Genomic DNA, 21,254 nt, shown 5'->3' with positions numbered 1-21,254 from the left:
AATTACACATTTAATATAGATTCACTTTCATAGCACTCGCAATTCACCTTCTTCTTTGTTTGCCCCTCCTCTGGCCCCTTTATTCTTCTCAAATATTATAAAATCTGGTTAGTTTCAGAAATTAAATTGCCATTTCACAAGAGTTTTTGGTAAAAAAAAAAATGCTCATATTGATCAATTTCTATCAAATTGAACCATTTCAATCAAATGAAACAATTTGGTCTAATTGATCAAATAATTGTATTACGTAGTTTTCTTGCAGTCTACTATAGATTTTAACACTTTAGTTTCAAAATAAGGGTTTTGGTAACATGTCAGGCTTTTGGAGATCCAAAAAATGGCAGTCAAATTTGCAAAGCTTCTTCATTACAAAAGGATTTCCGATGCATATTTGACTTTACCACATACAGACGCGTCACCATTATATTGCAATTCAGTTAGAACTTGGCAAAAAACCTACCTCTTTCTTTTAAAAAGAGCAGACGGTCTAGAAGAATGACTGTTTCAATCACAGGAGCCAGCATTAGCCTGATTGTATAGAATTTATACACTTCCTGCCATCTACTTAAGCGCTTTAAAGTTTCCACTGATTGGAGTTCTTTTTTATCCAGATTTATGTCCATTTTCTTGACTGCTTCCATTGCATAACTAGAGAAAACAAAGTCAATATTAGTGAGGGATGAAGGAGGTGGTCAATGTGTTTTTGTATAATGTTTAAGGATTAATAAGAACTATTGCATTAGACGTTTTCTTAACGTGGTGAAGAAAATAGCATTAAATTCAAGCTATAAGAAAAAAGTATACAAAGCCCTACTTTCACAGGCGCTTAGTAAGGTTTTATCACAGCATTTAAAGGAGGTCATCAGTAGAATTAATAAAATAATATAATCGAAACTAGCATATTAAAGAAAATAAGTAACTTTTTGGGTCATTCACAAAATAATGAACCTCTGGATTATTCAATAGATTAATTTCAGACTGAGAGTTTACGGAAAAAGTTCTTTCTAAGTCTTGATGCGAATTTCCTTATTTAATCTTGCCCAAAAGTGAAACAGACTTCCAAAAAGGGTGGCAAAGCCTTCTGTATGTTCTAATTACAAACAAAACGTTGAATTCATAGTTGTTCACTTGGTTGCTCTCATTTCCCTATGATAAAAAGACGAAAGATTTGATAAAAATATAGGCCTATCTTATCTAAAAGTAAAGATAAAAAGTATGCCAGTTTGTAACTACGTTAAATATTTTTTAGTTCCCTTTTTCCTTCTACTCTTTTCCTTTTTCCTAAAAATATAGGCCTATCTCATCTAAAAGTAAAAATTAAAAGTATGTCAGTTTGTAACTACGTTAAAAATTGTTTAGTTCCCCTTTTGATTTTTTCTCTTTTCCCTTTTCCTAAAAATATAGGCCAATCTTATCTAAAAGTAAAGATAAAAAGTATGTCAATTTGTAAATGCATTGAGTAGTTTTTAGTTCCCCTTTCTGCGAAAACTACGCCCTACTTTGTGAAAACTTTGTGAAATTCCCCATCTTCCGCAACTTTCCTTTTACGATTCGATGTGACAACAAAGAAGAGAATTTACGTAACGAAAATTTTTTAATAATTGAATAGCAACCAAAAGTCAAATTGTAGAGGATACCAGTTTTTGGGTATGAATAGACCAGAGATGGAGCCAGGGAGACAAAAATATTTCTATTTTGATTTCATTGGTATTTTAAGTATGACTGATAGCCTACTTTAGACCTGATACAAATATACGCTACACACAGAGCGTGCGGAAAGTTAACAAGAATCAACTTAACACACAAAAAACTCCCTTGCATGTTTGTGTGGGAAAATTCATTTGGGTAAAAATGAGGATCTTTGTTGAGGTGGAGCGAGAGAGGCTTGGTCTAATAGAAGTAGGTGCAAGAGGAGATAGCTAGTAAAAAAGAACTTCATGGTAGCTATGGAAAGCACTATTGGCAAAAACAAATCAAAATTTTGTTTCCCTTTCTTAATGGGAAGAAGGGGCATACGAAAAACTTTATCCTTGTTTTAAATAATTCTTACACATTTTTTAAACTGCCCCTGTTCTGTTTGACAACTCATTGGAATCCCTAGGAGGCAAATCAGGAAAGATGTTTTCCACGATTGGGGGCTAACTAGTAAAACGATTGGGGGAGATAACTAGTAAAAAATAATTTCATGGTAGCTATGGAAAGCACTATTGGCAAAAACAAATCAAAATTTTGTTTCCCTTTCTTAATGGGAAGAAGGGGCATATGAAAAACTTTATCCTTGTTTTAAATAATTCTTACACATTTTTTAAACTGCCCCTGTTCTGTTCAACAACTCATTGGAATCCCTAGGAGGCAAATCAGGAAAGATGTTTTCCACGATTGGGGGCATATTTGCGTCGAAATTTCTCAAACAGTGTTTGACTTGACTTTTAAAATTCAGTCTCTAAATTTTAGTATTAGCTGCTTAATTCTAATACATGTTTAAATATTTCAACTGACTTATAGTCTACAAATGTACTAAGAGTGCACTAGATCAAATTGGCTTCCAAAGGAATAGTTTGATGTTTAATGGTGTGAATGGTCTTTTTTCTTTTCTTATGGGGTTAAGCCACATTTTCAGCGACTGTATTTGGGACTAGTGAGTCGAAACTCAGGAATTATAACAGATAGATATGGCAAGATTGGCTCCAGAATGACATCTTGTGTTTTGGAACGATTTAAAATTTTTTGCTAGTTACGAGTTAAATCATTTAAGTGAAAACAAACAATAAGATGAGCACTTAATTTAGTGGCAAAGCATTTGATGAAACATTAAAGCACTTATTTTTCAGTTTGTGAACCGTTAAGTTATTTTATATGTCATTTTGTGTATGCATTGGATTATCAACTTCTGAGCAGCTAAAATCTTAACTACTATCTTCCCCACCTCGTTTGGACACAAAAAATGGGAATCACGGATGCAAGTTAGAACTATAGTTAATTGTGATTCAATTAAAATGGAATTTAGGAATCTAGATCTTTCTCAGCCTAAATTTGACCAAAAAATATAGGAGATTTTTAGGGGGATAAATTACAACAGGTTTTAGAAGCATTTTATTTTTTACTTCTGAGCCTGCAAGAATAATATAGATAAATGTTCACAAAAATTTCCTAAAACTAAGCATTCTGAAAATGACAGAATATTTTACAGAACACTGAATGATGTTTTTGCAGGCCGCTTTGAAGAACCGCGTTCTAAAATGGGCTTAAAATCTATCCATAGGTAAGGTACATAAATCGATCAAATTAGCTCCTGAGCGATTTATTTTAAGCGTTTTTTTTCTCAATTTTTCTTTGTCCTGCTTAATATTTATGCACAGCTCCGAAATTATTTATAAAGGTTTCGCCAAAAATGAGTTGCTCTTGTTAATTTTTGCACACACAAAACTCTCTCCTGGGGATTGTAATGTGGATTTAACTGTTTTTCGATTTTCTTTTTTTTTTCATTGTTTTTTTCAATAAACCAGCTCCTACATGATTCATTTTATACGACTTTTGATTTTGGACATTCGTTATTCTGCTTGATGTTTATACATAGCTCCATAGTTATGTACAAGTAGCAGGTAAGTAAATAAGTAGTGTTTTGGCTGCATCAGAATTCTTCTTTGGATTCTAAGAAGTATGCTATATAATATCCCGGAAGCAACATCCTTATTTGGGCCCTAAAAATATGGTCAATTGTCCAGAGGTAACAACCTGATGACCTTTTTACATAAGTAAAGTATAAGAGATACAATATTAGCATAATTCAGTTGGCTTCTCATTTGCATATAAGATCCTAGCAACCAACCGCAGCAACCAGATCCAATATAAGGCTAAATTTTTAATGTACTTTATGCTAATAAGAAAGTAGAATTCAGAGAGAGAAAAGTTTTAATATACCCTTTATCATCAAGTTTTTATTTGACAAGATATACTAGCAAAAATGGGTGGTTTGTTTACAATATTAGAAGTTGATATTGGAGCTAGCAGCAGCAATGATACAAAGACAAGACTACCAAACATAGTAGTTGAAATTACAACAAGATGTCGACTGAGCCTTGAATGGAATGAGAAGTATGCGAGATATGCGATATCAATGAACAAATTCAAATTGGAGGAGCAGTCATGTTTGGCAGCAAAACTTAATATAATGCATACAGATAAGCCTGCAAGCTGCTTTAAATGCAAAAGTGAAATATACTAAGGAAAATAAATTGAATTAGTGTGTGAAAAAAGAGTGATATATTGTTGTAGTGATGCAATAAAAATGTTTCTAAATCGAAAATGTTTATTCTTATTAGATATTTTCAGTAGGTTACCGTTCCTCAAGAAGGAAAATTCCTAAAGGTTACCGTTCCTCTTTAGGAAAATTCCTAAAGGGAATTCTTTAGGAAAATTCTTTAGGAAAATTCCTAAAGAAGAAAGAATCTTAGTTAGTCTGCAGTCAGCTTTGAGATAGTTAGGATTTAAAAATGGATAGATTTATGAAACTTAAAATCATGCAGAATTTTGTGATTTTGGAAAAATGTCTCAATCTAAATGATCGTTTACAAAGGTTATCTGTGCAAATGAAATATTTTCTCAAAGTAGCAGGTAAGTAAATAAGTTGTGTTTTGGTTGCACCAGAATTCTTCTTTGGATTCTAAGTAGCATGCTATACAATACTCCGGAAGCGACATCCTTAATTGGGCCCTAAAGATATGGTCAATTGTCCAGAGGTAACAACATGATGACCTACTTACATAAGTAGAGTATAAGAGATACAATATTAGCATAATTCAGTTGGCTTCTCATTTGCATATAAGATCTTGGCAACCAGCCATAGCAACCAGATCCAATATAAGGCTAAATTTTTAATGTATTTTATGCTAATAAGAAAGTAGAATTCAGAGAGAGAGAGAGAAGTTTAACTATACCCTTTTTCATTTTTCATCAAGTTTTTATGTGACAAGATATACAAGCAAAAATGGGTGGTTTGTTTACAATATTAGAAGTGGATATTGGAGCGGCAGCAGCAATGATACAAAGACAAGACTACCAAACATAGTAGTTGAAATTACAACAAGATGTCGACTGAGCCTTGCATGGGATGAGAAGTATGCGAGATATGTAATGTCAATGAACAAATTCAAATTGGTGAAGCAGTTATGTTTTGCAGCAAAACTTAATATAATGCATGCATACACATAAGCCTTCAAGCTGCTTTAAATACAGAAGTGAAATATACTAACGAAATTAAATTGAATTCGTATGTGAAAAATGAGTGATATATTGTTGTAGTTATGCAATAAAAATGTTTCTAAATCGAAAATATTTTTTCTTATTAGATATGTTCAGTAGGTGACCGTTCTTCTAGGAATATTCCTAAAGAAGAAAGAATCTTAGTTAGTCTCTAGTCAGCTTTGAGAGTGTTAGGATTTAAAAATGGGTAGATTTATGAAACTTACAATCATGCAGAATTTTGTGATTTTGGAAAAACGTCTCAATCTAACTGATCGTTTTCAAAGGTTATCTGTGCAAATGAAATATTTTCTCAAAGTAACAGGTAAGTAAATAAGCAGTGTTTTGGTTGCACCAGAATTCTTCTTTGGATTCTAAGTAGTATAATATACAATACTCCGGAAGCGACATCCTTATTTGGGGCCTAAAGATATGGTCAATTGACCAAAGGTAACAACCTGATGACCTACTTACACAAGTAAATAGTTCAAAAAATCCTTGACACTGAAAGTATAACATATTGTCTACTAGACACTAAAGATGAAGAGTTTCTCGGCAGTTCTTATGACTATGAACTTCAAAAAGCCCAAAATTATTGTGAAATCTTTCAAATTGAAGAGATATTAAAGAGCTGAACTTGCAAGGATAAGAGACAGCTGCTTGTTCGCTACCGAGGATACAACTCTGATTTGGATTCTTGGATTGCTGCTGAAGACGTTCACAATGCTTTATGATTTTTATGTGACATTCATGTTCAGTGGCTCTGACCTCTATGATGGTTTGAATAAAACAAGTGATTTTTGGACAAAGCTCTACCCTACGATGAAATTGGAGGGGAGGTATGAAATTGCTGTTGTTGATTGTATTCTTAAAAATACATATGATATCCTGAGAAACGATCGTACCTATGATCGTTTGTACCTACGATCGTAGGTACAAACGATGTACTTACGTTGATCGTACCTACGATCGTAGGTACCTACGTACCTACGATCGTTACGATCGAAAAGTAAGAACCTTTGACTTCTGTGACGAGTGTTTGGTGGCAGATTTTGATTCTGATGCCCTTTGTCATCACACCCTGAGAGGAATACAAGAATATACATGGGCTGTGTCGAGTTATCAATAAAAGAATTGCGAATCGAAAAAAGGTGGCTTCATATTCAACTATTCAACAAAACAGAGGGGAATTTATATTACCAATACATTTTGGAATGGAAGAATTTTCCTCAATGAGGATTTACGTGAGGTCCTTGGTTTAAAGATCGTATTATTAAAGCCAAAAATTTCAGTGGCAAGGATTATGTAATCTATGCTGACTATGCACCCTGTTTCTTATCTGACAATTGTATATTTCTTTAAGCATCCTTTGTCGAGACATCCAGAGTCGGTAATACCAATTTCCTCCTTCTACGTATTCTTGAACAAAAAACCAGTCGTGAACACATTCAACACTATAATATAAAGCGCTATCAGTATATTCCAGTCAATACTTCGTATTTGAAGCTCTGTCAGTTAACATTAAGTAGTGGCTTGGGCGATACTCTAGCAACAAAAAAAGTTTGGCTGTGATTGCATGTCATTTTAGACCCAATCAGTGGGATGGCGAATAGAAAAAAACTTTTGGTTGTCCTGATATGGATTGCTATGTTGCTACTCTTGGACTACGATAATTATGACATGGAATGGACGATTACTGGGCTCGGTCGTCAATGTCCGGTTACAGTCTCGGTAATTGGTTTACTAAATTTTTTCGCTATGCACTGTCTACTGGTAAAGAAATTTATTACATCACTTGCCGCAGATTTTTGTCCTCTACCCTTCGCGATCGGGGCTGTGGGAAGGGTTTTAAAGAAAGAGTTTCCCCAAATCTCAGGTCTGGCGCGTGATCCTTCTGTGAGCGATCGAAATCACGACAAAGCGGGAAAGGTTTGAAAAGGGAGGGAAACACCTCCTCACTCATCAGTCTCAACTCAGGCCGTAAATGTAAAGCATCGCTCTTGTCAAAGATGAAAAAGAAACCACATGTAAAAGTTATTAGAACGAAAAAACATTTTTTTTTTCCTAGAAATGACATATTTATAACATAAAGAGTCTCATCCTTCAGGCAACCCATCTTTAAATCTTTTCAACGCGGAAAATATTGATGTAAGTGTAAAACATGGTAACTATAAAAATTAAAATAAAGAAGTAAAACTAAAATAATATAAAAATAAGCCTTCTAGGAGTTCTAAAACAATCCATTAGGTCTAAACCCAGAGAAGCATATAAACAGGGTTCACTCCGAATTGACAGGGGAAGATAATATCTGGCCTTGTGAAAATGTTCAAAGACTGGTAACTTCAATTTTGCATTAGTTCTTAGCACAGAAAACATATTGATAAGCAACGAAGGTAAAAAAAACATATACCCCCACTTGAATACCCCCAACTAATATTTTCTAGTTCTCCTTTCATCCTCTTTAACCCACCCTGGAAATTCCACCTCGCAAGTCCTAGCCGTTCCCGCATCTTGAATCTCGTTTTGAGTTCTTGAAAATAATCTAAAAATCTCTAGCCCAACTATTCAGGCTTCAAAATAAGAATTACAAGATATTTTTTTTAACAGGGCCTGTGTTACAGCCTCTTGAATCTCATCTGAATTCTTGAAAATTATCTAAAATTCTTTAGCTACGCTTGGCATGCGGCAGACAATTTGCTGTCTTTTCATACTGAGCTTATTTGAAAGATATTTGATGATTAAAGCAAGTCCCATTTTTAGCAGCGATATCTACTAAGCTTACAACTTTTGGTTATTTAACAGTTACAACTGTTAAAATATATATAAATATTTTTGAATTCATCAGTTTTTTTACTCTTTACACACTTTAACGTCTTTTCATACTATGTCTATTCAAAAATAATTGATTATTCAGAAGCTATAAAAACAATTACCTTGAATTAATATACGAGCTTACTTTCTCCGTCATATTAATAGATACCCACACGGCAAGTTATCCGCTTTAGATGGCGAAATTTGATGATACCTTACCCCCCGAAGATTTCACCTCGAAATTCCTAGCCGCACCACCAAGTTCAAGGGATTAAAGTTCAAGATATACACGCAAAAGTCATATCAACGAGTTTACGACTCTGTACCTAATCAAACGGATTAAAAGATGTGGCCTCGCTCAAAGCTATTTCAAAACTAGGTGATTATGAGAGACAGCTGATCGAGACCTGTTCAATATTATTTCTTCAAGAGACAAGGATGAAAGTGGAAAATATATTTTTATACATTAAAATAATGTATTTCTTTAAATGATATATTAAAAGGGTAGTGCATTATATATTTCTAATCAATTAAGAATTTGAAATTACTTACGTAAGAACCATTATCTGGTGATCGTTCGTTTATTTTTGAATTGTGTTTCAGATGTGATAGTAAATTCTATGATCAAGCTGTTTATATACAAAAGAAAGTATGTCAATGAACCAGTTTTCGAAATTCATTGCAACCGCTCCCATTAAATAGTTTAAGTTGAATTCAAATAAAAACATATTTTTAAAGTTTCCTTTATCTGACAATTAAGTAGGACAACCCTCAGGTTGTTACCCCTGGGCTATTGACACTATCTTTAGAGCCTCAGTCAGTAGAATTAGGACTATATACAATCTTTAGAGCCAAAATAAGGAGGTCCCTTCCGGAGTGTTATACAGCATACTACTATTCTAATGCTGATTAAATTGTATTTCACTTTTTTTTTTCAGCTAAAATCTATAATTTTACCGATGATTGATTGTTTTTTTTTTTAATTCAGAGAAATATAAATTAAGTTTCTTGGATAAATCAGTTATTTATCTAATGAATTATCAATGGATTTTTTTTAATATGCAAAGCCTGTTGCTCTTTACGCTAAAATTCTCCCTTTTTTTAACGATATTTAGATATTGAGTATCACCTTATTCTTCTGTTTGATTATTTAGATACGCTAATGCATAATCACCACAGTATCATCTTATTATGTTAAGATACAACGAATCTCCATGGATAATATCCCTATTTTACAACTTACAAAGAGCAAATAAATATAGAAAAAACAACAATAAATATAATTTGAATGAGTGTTTTATTTCTTTTGTGTAACCATTGACTGGAGGAAATCACCCTTAAAAAATTTCCAGAAAGGGACCTCGAATGCTAAATAATAAATTTCAACATTAGGACTTTCTAAAATCTAAGGGTTGTACCATGGTATTGTTTGTGTGACAAATACTTCAGAATGAGCCTTTTCTTTAAGTTCTGCAACTATTATGAAAAAAAGAAAACCATCTCTCCAAAGTGCAAACCTTAAAAGAAGAAAAAAAAATCATAGAAGAACCAGAAAAGTTAAAAGAAAGTAACCTTTCATGTTATAAATTTTGGCTTTTTAAAAAGATTTTTCTATAATATTTATCGTTGTGAGACATTTCCTCCCCTATCAATTATCTTAAAGATTTATAATTTTTTGCGATAATAGGGAGTTGCAGCCCCTTCACACCTCATTTCCAAGGCCTAGTCTTAATATATTTTTATCGTGAAATTGTAGACAGGAGGGCAAAAAGTCCATTAAGGAATAACCCAAATTAAAACATTGACAACAAAAGAATTACCTATTAAACGGCATGCAATGAGCATTTTTGACGCTACGCAACCCAGATCTTTTTAAAGAAGGGTCTATACTAACAAGAATACATTCAAGTGCTGCTCTGTAACAATGAATCTGAAAGAAAAAATCAATTAATTACAGTTTCTTCTATTAGTCAATTGTAAGTTATTATTTAAGTATTTTTATAATTTAAATTATCTTGCATGCAGTTTTCGAAAGATTGCCATGGCAAATGGCCTATACCTAGTTTAGCAGTTGAATTTAAGCCTCGATTTGCTCCCTTAGTAAAGGCCTATCAAATGCAGCGTCACACGGATGATTCTAATAGCACTACTATATGACATCATTCTAAGGCAAAGTTTCCTTGACATTTTTTCAATAAAATAATTTTTTCTAGTCCATAATTACAAAAGATTCCGGGATAATTCGGCAAAAGATTGAACGTTTCTAGCAAAAGATTGAACCTTTACATCATCATTCCAAAACTCGATTTTCGGCACTTTAATTCGTAAATTTGAGTTACAATACCGGACAAAAATTTAATATAATAGTGGCGCATTAATTGGTCTATCTAACAGTGATACACTTGGCATAAAAGCGTTCTGAATTTATTTAAGTGGAAGGGCACAACCTTTGGAAAAATAAAAAATTTCTATACCCTTAGAATAGGGAAAAGAGTGCTCTTCTGTGCTTCTGTGTTAAAAAGTGCTTTAGTTCGCTCGGTTTGTTCCTGTGATGTATTTTCTGAACTATTCCTTAAGCGCATGTCAGAACGATTTCCCAAATAACTCCGTTTCTTTACCCGTCAAAATTTGAGATAATAAAAAATAAAATAAAAATAATTGACTCATTTCTAAGCAAGAAAACACTAAATTTTTTCAGTTACATCATTTGCGATCTTTCGCGATATGATTTAAAACAAGTTAAAGGTACCCACCTTTGTTCCAATATTAAAATGAATACAAGGAGTGTAAGGACACCCCCCCCCCGGTGCTTACAGATCCTGCTAGTTTACCCAGGTTCTTGACAAAACTAGAACAATTTTACCCTCCCCACTACAATACTGGGAAAGTTTCTTATTTCTTTCATGATTAGACAGCCAAATTTCTAGCAATTTCTCAACTTTAAAAGAATAGATTATAATAATCAAATTTATTATCCAGAAGTTAATAAAAAGGACCTGTATATGGAGTCGTCAACTTTTTGATAACAGCAGGCGCAAAATTAAACAGTTAGTAAATAAAGCTACGAAATATTGTGCACCAAGCTGCCTAAGAAGATGCAGCTTTCTTTTAGAGGTGTAGAGAGTTAATGTTTACATTTAACTAACTTAAGAATTTAAGGATTTTAAAATAAGGATTCAAAAAGTCCTTAAGGACATTCTTCGTCGTTTTTAAATTTAGTTAATTAGTTCTGCTTATTTATGTTGATTATTTAACGTGGCAACAGTGACGAAAATGTGATACCGCCCTAAAAATGTCATAATTTTACATAATAGCAACTAAACGATAAATCCTAGGAGAACGCGGTTTTTTAGGTATGAAAAGACATAAAATGGGTAACAAATATTTCTGTTTTACGTCTTTGCTATTAAAAAAAACTTATCAAGACCCCTGATAAAACCATGTAGCACTCTCATTTGGATACATACAAACTACTAATTAATAAAAGTCACAAAATGGGAGAAGTGAAAATAAACGCTTCTATTCGATTAAATATGCATATCGAGATCCTATTATTTAGATTCAAAGAACATGGAAAATGTAGATATGCAATATTACATTTAAATCCATTTAAGCTTATTCTTAAATTCGATTTGCATACAAATATATTACAAATTTGAAAGATATGCCAACAATACGGAAGCAGTTAAAATACACACTGGTAATCGAGACCGTATCCAGAGGGGTAAAGGGGTTTGGACCCCCTTACCCCCGAAGTGTCCTTCTGACTCGTAAAAACGTAACAAGAATGCATTTAAGCAAATTTTCAATGCATTTTTTTTCTATTTCAAGTTTTGTTTTGTTTTCAATTTGACTTCCATGGTCCTTTTCATGTCTGTGTGTTTAAAGTTTCAATGAAAAATATATTTTCAAAGTTTAAAGAAAAGAACAAAGTTTTACAAGAATGCAACATAGATCGTCAAGAACTTGATGTTTTCCAGGAGGAGTAGGGGGTAGGATCCCCTTTCCCTATTCACGCACGTGCATCTCGGCTGTGCTAAAAATGACCTGTAATAACAAGCTATCGACTTTGACCAACTCTCCCGTACAGGAGAGCTGGTCAGAGGCGCCATTCGGACAAATCTTGGGGTGGGCATAAACTCCATCTTGCCCCCCCCCCCGACTCACTTCGTGTCGCGTAATCATCTAGGAAATGGACATTTGACAGAACTCGAGAATTTTATTATGTATCTTACCTACTTTCAAAGTTTACAATAATTAGTAGCAAATAGCATAATTACCCCAAGGGTCGTCAAGTAATTATGCTCTTTGGTTAATAGGCGTGCAGTAATTTCAAATCAATTGGACAGAATGGATTATGTTGGACATAATGGATTATTATGGCCGGCAAAGGGCTCTTAGTGGTGGAAGCTTGGGCCCCCCTGGAAAATCTGGGGTGGGCATTTAACCACCCCTGACCCCCCCCCCCCCCCAAAATGGCGCCTCTGAAGCTGGTTAGTGTGAAAGAAATAATCGAATATTTCCATGATCTTTTTTTAAAACCTTAATCCTTGAGTTAATATTAGGAATATAAAAAGTCAAAAGTCAGTCAGGGTTAATATGGGACACATCTTGAGAATCTGATATAAATATTGCTCTTCATTAAGTAGTGTTTACTGACTAGTTTCAAATACGAGACAACTCTATGTCATCACTAGCCAATAGAAAACCAATATCGGTGGAAAAGTAAACTAGTGTGTATTTAGTTGATAAGAATTTGACAGAAAAGGAAGAAAAGTTCATATTGGTTTTATAGCAAATAATAAATATGAATAATGATGGCATCGATACTCACCAAAAAAAAAATCATAGATAAAAATGTTAAATAACTAAAATACTTGTAAGAGAGCCGTAACATAATATTTGCTATGATTTCCCATAAAGGAAATCCATTCTACAGATGATATCATCCCTGTCAATGATTTGATGTGGGATGGTGTAATTTTTTCTTTCTAACATAAATTATCATAAAGCGGCATACCTGAATGTAGGCATGTCTTCGTAAATATTTAATATACAAATTAAATGTTTAAATGTGACAGAGCACCAGAGGATAGCGTATTTGGCTCGGATCGTTCGCTCCTGGTTAAAGATAATTTTGTTGTGAACTGTTTAAAGGCGATTCGCTCTTCTCTATCGGCGAACCAATTGAGATAAACTACACCAATTGTTTTGGATTGCATTCGAATTTTGTAGTGAGAGGATCTAAAAGGCTTTTTTTTTCTTTTTCTTTTTCTATAGCAAAAATCAGGATAACAAATGTTTTCTATTTATCAGACTTGGTCCTTCAAATGCTTCTGAATTGAACCCGCGTAGAGTGGCTACCGTTTGGTATGAAACTACTCCCTTAGCATTCTTCGTCCAAAGGCAAAAAATAAGAGCGGATCTTCCTAGTGGGGTTGCCGCAAAGGCCGTATCCAGGGGAGAGGAAAAGGTTATTGGATTTGAACCCCCCCCCCCCACAGCCCCCCTCCAAAAAAATTTCTGACTCGTAAAAACGTATCAAGGATGAATATAAACTAGTTATTGATTCGTTTTTGGCTTTTTTTATCCCCTGTGCCCTCGCGAAAAATCCCCCTCCCTTAAAAAAACTACTGGACACACCCTTGGTTGCTACAAATATACGACCGCTTAAAGGTATAAATATTCTGTCACTGATGACAGCCAACAAGAGACTTTTCCGTTTAAATTAAAGTTTTGCCTTTAAAGATGGAGTTTTTAGGCCAAATCGATTTTTTTTTATTCCTATCAATAATGTGAGTCGCTTTTCAAATGACAAAGTTTATATTAGGGTTTTATTTTATTTTCTTGAGTCATTTTTCGAACCAAAATAGATTTAGTCCAAGTACAGTTGTTACTAAAGATATGTTTAAGAGTGATTCATTAGAAATTTGAACTAGAGGTTCAGTTATTCTGGCCCGTAGATCTAGCTTTAGGACGCCTAAGCCTGAATTTGGGAGGCTGGAACCCTTGTTCTTCGTCTGTTCCTATTTTCAGGTTTAAGATACCTGTAGACCCGAATTAAAGAAGCATACATTTTAATTCGGATAGGGATAGGCAAGAAAAAGGCTGATCTCTCGTCAATACAACAATTTCACGAAGTGTACACACGAACAGATAACCATGACCAAAGCATTAAACCGCGTCTTTTGCTTGGGTATTCGCCTGGAATACACGAAAAAAAATTAGAATGGGCAATTTTTTTTTCTCAAGAACAAAAAAAGATTGCAGTAAATAATTGGAGCAAATTTTATAACCGTCACCAGGGGGGGGGGGCTAGTGTCAGTAATTAATTTTTTTTTGGATGCCATCGGGGTTCAATGTCACTGATTTACTTTTTCTTCTTTTGTGCAGGCATCAGGGATAAATATGACTGATTTACTTTTTTACGTTTGCCGGAAATGTCTGAAAAACTAAATTCAGAAGATATCCTCATGGTTTTTCTCCCGAAAATTCGCCCGATTTAATTTGACATCAAGATACAACAAAAGAACAATTTTTGACACCGAGGAATAACAGAATCTTCCAAGTTTCGACGGGCAATAGTTTCGCTTTACAGACAGCAACCACCCAAGCATCAAATATAACAGTTTTAAAAAGTTCGCTAGGGAGAGAGATCTCTTTGTCATTTTTGGCGGGATAAAACTATTATAGCAACAAGCAGTTTATTCTGCTGCCCCTAGGAGGTCCTGAAACTTGGTTGGCAACTAGGGGCAGTTGCTTAGTCAGCCATCTTGTTATAGCTCTTAACCCCTTGATATACATAAATATTAGGTGAGAACAGGCCAGCGGAAAATTGTGAGTAACAGATTCCCTCTCCATTAGTGTGCAATTTAACAAAACTCATGTCCATCCCTCCTTTCACAATTAATCCCCATTCCGGTCGACTATTTGCTATTCCTCCAGTAGAAATTAGCAAAGCAAAATGAAGAAAGGAGGGCGGAGCGGGAAGAAAAGAAGAAAGAGCGTAGAACAGAACGAAAACGCTTTGAAAGATGTTTTTTGCAGGATTGTAATTCGGAAACTAGTAATCTAGAAGAAAATTACAAAAAAATTTTCGTTATTTAGTTCCTTTTCTTCAGGGGGGTGGGGGATAAAAGTGCCCATTTAATTGAGGCATCCCAATATGAAGATGTCGATTCGCATGTGAGCACTTTTTGACACAGGGCGTAAATAAATGGGCACATACAGGTGATTTTACAAGAAACAATCACATAATATGGTACAATAATTCTTATAGAGGCTCTTGGCAAGCTTCTTCCTGGGCGGTTTGTTACAAATTCTTTTACGCCCTTAAAATTTACTTTAAAAGCCTTGAAGTCTACTCGGTAGGAAAGGGCGTTGGAATAACGGATAATAACGGATATAACGAAAAAACGGATAAATGCTAGCATTTAGGAAGGACAGCGATCAGAATTGGTGTGAGCGGCTAAACATGAAAATATTTTGCAACAGAATCTTCCATGGATGTCTGATTGCTGGGAAAAAAAAAAGAGAAACCACATAGGCAACAAAAGTCAAAGGGAAAGAATTTTGAGGGTAGTAAATAGTATAAGCTTAGCCAAGAGTCCAACTCCAACGATATTATAAGCTGAGAATCATCGGGTTTTATTAAGGTATAAGGTTTATGGTGTAGACTGCAACCCTTCCAAAGACTAATTACTTCAATGAATGGGGAGACTCAGTTTAATTTCAAGGTTTTGTATGATTTCTTATTGGGTATGTTCAAGATGGTGCCCATGGGCACATATGGGCGGAAAAAGAATATCAGCAGTCACCAAGAATGGTAATCATAGTGATTGTTCATTTTACTAAGTTCGGTGATCTTTCATTTGGTTCTTCCCATGAAAATGTTGATGTGTGTGTATCTATTAAAGATACACACGGGTTTTATTAAAGTAAAAAAATGGTAATGGTACCAGCTTCAGAGTCTAAACTAACACTCGTTTACAGAGCTCATCTCAAAAATTTTCAAATGCATTAATAACTTCTGTCATCACTAGCCAATAGAAAACCACTATCAATGCAAAAGAAAACTAATGTATGTTTAGTTGATAAAAATTAGACAGATTAGGGACGAAAGTTTATATTTGTATTATAACAAAGAATAAATATGACTAATGATAGCACTGATATTCATTGAAAAATAAAATCATCGATTAAATCTTTGACAATTAAAGAGATGGTACGAGAGCGGTATCATCATATTTGCTTAGACCTTAGACCAGGCGCAAATTTTACAAAAAGGATTCATTATTCGGATGATATCAACCATGAAAATAATTTAATTTGAGAGGGTACAATGTTTTCTTTCTAAGAGAAATTAGCCAAATTAGATTTTTGTACACACGTCTCTGTAAGGATTCAATATAGCCATAAGAAGGTTTTACTGGGTTCCTATCAAAATAAGACTGGACACCAGTAAAAGGCAAGGAAAGAAGAGAGGGGCTAGGATAGAAGTGAGTGGGAAAGAGACAAAAGAGAAGGGAGCGTAGTCTCTGTTGCATGGGTGGGTCGAAGTACGTATCTTGATTTTATATAGACGTACATAGAATAGGAGCATTCAAAACCTGCCCTCCAAAAATATCTAGGATTTTTATAGTTTGCGGCACCATCGGGTTTTTTTGGGCACAATTCGTACTTTTTTAGCTTCTTTGAGCCCCACCCCCGACATAAAAAAAGATTGGGTCCACAAAATTGGATAAAAAATAGCAGAACTAAGTAAACATATTCAGAAAAGAACAATTTATTTTTAATACCTTTAGTTTTTCAACTTCGTTGTCATTCAATCTTTTCAGATACATTTCAAGGGCATGACAAGCAACTTCTCTTGACTCGTATTCTAGAGGTACTCCTTTAAAGTTTCCAACAAAATCACTGACAGGATAGCCAGGGTTATTTGTCCCCAAGCTAAAAAAAAAAAAAAAAAAAAAAAAAAAAAAAAAAAAAAAAAAAAAAAAAAAAAAAAAAAAAAAAAAAAAAAAAAAAAAAACGTAGCCTATCTGAGACACACCATAGACCAAAAACAGGAATTATTCCTCTAAGCCCTATTCTATGTTTAAATATTTTTTTTTTTATTACACAAACTTTTACTATGATTATATTCTTACTTATAAAAAAGAAAAAAGAAGTCTAACTTATCATTTCCACATCTACAATTAAACAAAGTTGTAAAATTAAACGAAAGAATTCAAACATATTGAACATATATATTTATACATAGCTAACAGAACATATTGTCATATTGATACAAAGCTAAGTTTAAATAGGTAAAAAAAAAAATTAAAACAGACATAAAACATCTTGACTAGAATTTTGCTGCAGGAAATTTTTTGATATAAAGCTTTGACAAACAATGATTCACAGAATTTAATTTTTTTTATTTTTCTCGTTTTGTTATATTTCGGCTATTCATCTGGTCATTCTGCTGTTTTTCAAGTCATTTTGGATCTTGCTCAGATTTTCGAAAATGAATTTTGAAATGAAATGGTTCCATCGATTGTACTTTTCAAAAACGTTTGTTTTGTAATAAAAAAAAGAAGAAAGTACAAGTTCCTTAGTAATGAAAAAAGAACTTCTCAAAAGATTGAACCAGAAATATTTTTTTTTTTATTCCTGACTTTATTATTTACAAATAGCAATTTTTACGACTGAATAATAATTAAGAAATCACAAGGTTGTAAATAAATTTCAAATATTTAAGAACAATAGAGCTGCCCTTCCCTCTGCCTCCCGACTATCATCGTTAAAATTCATCACTGAAAAGTTTAAACTTGATTAAGAAAACTTGTTAATAATTAAGAAAACCTTTTAAAGCGATCAAATTTTAAAGAGATTCTACGAATCATAATAACTCCATTGCGTAGAAACTTACGACAGCAGTCAAAGCAGCGACTCGTTTTCATGAAAATAGCAGTCGATCTTCTGTTCACCTCCCATCGTCGCGAGAACAACCATTTATTCAATAATAAGGTGAATTTCTCAAAGCAGCTTTACTCTGGTCTCAGGGTAGAGTTAAAATACAGCACTTCGTAAAGTTAAACAGGAGAGAGATGGGAGGAGGATGAAAGCAAAAACATTTTTTCGCTGAACAGATCTAGCGCAAAAATACAGGTTCACAGGAAAGGCCGTATTCATGATTTTATTTCAGAGGAGGAGGAGGGTACAAAGAAAACTTTGCAAAAAGCATTAAAAATCTATTTATATTAATTTTTGTTGCGCTTTTAAGAGTCAGACAAACATTTCGTGGGGGGTCTGACCCCCTAGCCCCCCTGGATACGGCCTCGTTCACGGAGACTCGTTACGTAAAGGATGTTAACAAACAATAGAAATTGAATTCTGACTCTTCGATCTTTAAAAAACAACACATGTTGTTACTTTATGACGTTTAAAAACTCCGGACTTGCAAATAAGTTTCAAGCGTTTCAAGCAACACAGATCAAAGTTTGAAAAGGCGAAATGTGATAGCCCTTTTCCAACCAAAATGTCCAACCACACATCTAAGCTAATTACCAATTATCATTCCATGAGGAACAAAAGTCTAGTTTCATAGGAAGTTCGAGACAAACCTCCAGGGAATGAACTAGCTAAAAATACGAGAATTTTAACTTAGTCCCTAACTGGAAATAACTATTTCCAGTTAGAAATTTTAAAAGACTGCGGTTCTGCATTGGAACAAACTTGGGGAAGGAAGCCTTTGTATTTTCTGCATAGTCGTACACGGAATAAATGTCTGACAAGTTCAGATACTAAGCAATGGTGCCATGAAACCGGTCATTTTTTTGTCAATTATTTAAAAAAACAAAGAAGGTGCTAGCTAAAACATAAGTCATGTGTGAATTTTTTGAAAAGAAAAAAGAATGCGCCAATGTAAACTTTCATTTCCTCTAAAAACCCTTAGGACTAAAGTAAGAGTAATTGTAAAAATGGTTAAAATCCAGGAATAAAAATGTCAAAATCTGATTATTCTGGCCTCATCTTGGAGGTTCAGTCAGCCAACCTCCTCTTGCAGGGTCAGCCTCCTCTTGAAAATTCTGTACATGGGTCTGAGATTAAATTTCAAGAATACTCATCTCGAATCACAACGACGTCTTTGAGTTCCTATAACTGTAACCCAAGCTGTCAGCACAAAGACGAAAAAAGAAAATATTTAATTCCCTCTCCCCTTTACTCAATACTAGGGGCTGTTGCAGGGGGTATACAATTTATCGATAATTTGTGTTAGGTAGTACAGTGATCCCTGCGGAATTGAAAAATATCAATATTATTCCTTTTTGTTGGAGGAGTGGCAGTGCCCAATATTGTTAAGTTAGTCAGTTAACTTAAATTTAAGACACTACTTGGGCAGTTTTGTTTTTCTCGTTTCAGAAATCCCCCTTTTTTATCAGTGGGATCTCACTTCCAGTGGTCATCTTCTAATTAACAGTGTTGAAAGGCGATCATAAATGATACATTTCAATATTTTTACTTCAAAACAACGGCTAGACCGATCAGTATAAAAATTTTGCGGTAAGAAAAGTAAAAGAACATTACTTAAGCCTCGTCTCAATTGACATCATTTACCCTGCCAGCAGCATTTTTTTGTACGTGCATCATTTTCAGACAGCCGACTATAATTGAATAGCCAATATAACTGGACAAAGGCTATGATTGGCTTTCCCGTCAAAGCAGGTCCTGCTGCTGAAAGGGTGAATGAAGTCAATCAGGATGAGGCTTTACCAGTCTGAAGTCATTTTCATATAGCAGCATCCAGCTGAAACTAAATAGCGAATCTTTTCTGAGGCAGCAAAATACCGAAGCATATAGGGTACAAGGTCACCACATGTGTGAAGGCCGATTATTCCAAATCCTCCGTCAAAAACAGGGTATGTCATCTAAAAATTAAGAAAATGTTAAGGAATCATGTTCAAAATACAACTTATAAATCGAATAGCTGCTTTCCAAGACTGCATTTGGAATCAGTACGATTCCGTGTACGTAATGGAATATCTTGTATTGACATATCTCAGAGCTATGAGGGAGAAATTCATTAATAAAATATTAGCCTCCTCAAAAAATCAGAAGGCATAAATAAGGAAAAAAAAGAAGCAAATCACGAAATGAAACAAAAAGAGTTAATCCAAGTCGTAAAAACCAATGGCCTTATTTTCATGCATACTTTGATTCCAGTTACGTCAAAAGTCCATTTCTTATAATAATTTTGTGATAATAATAAAGCTTGAAATACAATTGTTTGCTCAATTCTCATATGCTATAGTTTTCTATGCGTCTTATTTTTCACCGGTAAATATAGAGCAAAACATTACTGGTGACTTTTACAATTGACAATTTGCTAACTTTTACTTAAAAAAGAAAAATATGTTTGATTCATACCTTAAGTATTTTAAGAGAGGGTGGGAGTCTAAACACATATGAAAGATCACCAAACAACGAAATTGGATAGCCATTCTTGTTATGCAACTGGTATGCACGAATTCTTGCGATTCTTTTCCGTTTCCCATACAAAATACCAATAACCTCTGCTACTAACGATTCATTGGGGCAGTATTGCCCAGTTCACTCCTTACCAATCTTACTCTAAACGGAGATTCATTCTTTTTTTCCTCCTGTGAAGTTTTACTTCCTTCAAAACGTTCCTTTTACTGAAAACGTACACATTCCAGAAAAGAACGATACCGAAGCCAACTATAGGCTTCGCATCTACTGAATCTACCTACTGCGTCGCTACCCAAATTCGTGTATTGTTATAACGCCAATTCCAGGGTCATAAAATGATACGCACATGACAATCTAGGGTTCCAAATTTCTTATTACTGAATCAAACAACCAGGGTAAGGGGTTCAAGAACCCAACCTAAAATGGAAAGAAGAGTGCAGAAAAAAAGAAGGATTTTCTACGATTTCACAATGATGGATAGAATTATGGATCCTCCTACTAAGCTCTAGTAACCTTATCTGACCGTTCACGATTCACTAGATTCCTTTTTTTTTACTTTCTCCTTCACTCTCGATAAAATCAAGCTTCTTACTGGAACTCGAAATCGTGCCCTTGAAATGCAATTTTAGCCTTTTTATCTAGATATGTGTAAAGTAGATTTATATCTCACAGCATTCTATAATTTTGAAAGGTAATTTTTTTTCGTTGAAAAAAAGAGAGGAAAAAAC

At 34.1% G+C, this 21,254-nt stretch overlaps 1 protein-coding gene across 7 annotated transcripts in view; it reads right to left on the bottom strand.

Moving 5' to 3' along the window:
* Positions 1–21,254, bottom strand: part of LOC136027114 (methyltransferase-like protein 25B) — a 125,471-nt gene that overhangs the window by 10,853 nt on the left and 93,364 nt on the right. For all 7 annotated transcript variants that reach the window (XM_065704078.1, XM_065704086.1, XM_065704121.1 and 4 more), the window contains 4 exons: positions 19,810–19,964; positions 16,851–17,001; positions 9,873–9,982; positions 461–648 (listed from right to left, as the gene is read on the bottom strand). In XM_065704078.1, the coding sequence (XP_065560150.1) occupies positions 461–648; positions 9,873–9,982; positions 16,851–17,001; positions 19,810–19,964 (604 nt within the window). The remainder of the gene's footprint in view (positions 1–460; positions 649–9,872; positions 9,983–16,850; positions 17,002–19,809; positions 19,965–21,254) is intronic.

The sequence above is a fragment of the Artemia franciscana genome, chromosome 1 (genome assembly GCF_032884065.1).
Source record: "Artemia franciscana chromosome 1, ASM3288406v1, whole genome shotgun sequence".
Taxonomy (NCBI): domain Eukaryota; kingdom Metazoa; phylum Arthropoda; class Branchiopoda; order Anostraca; family Artemiidae; genus Artemia; species Artemia franciscana.
This window is presented reverse-complemented; position numbering and strand designations above follow the sequence as displayed.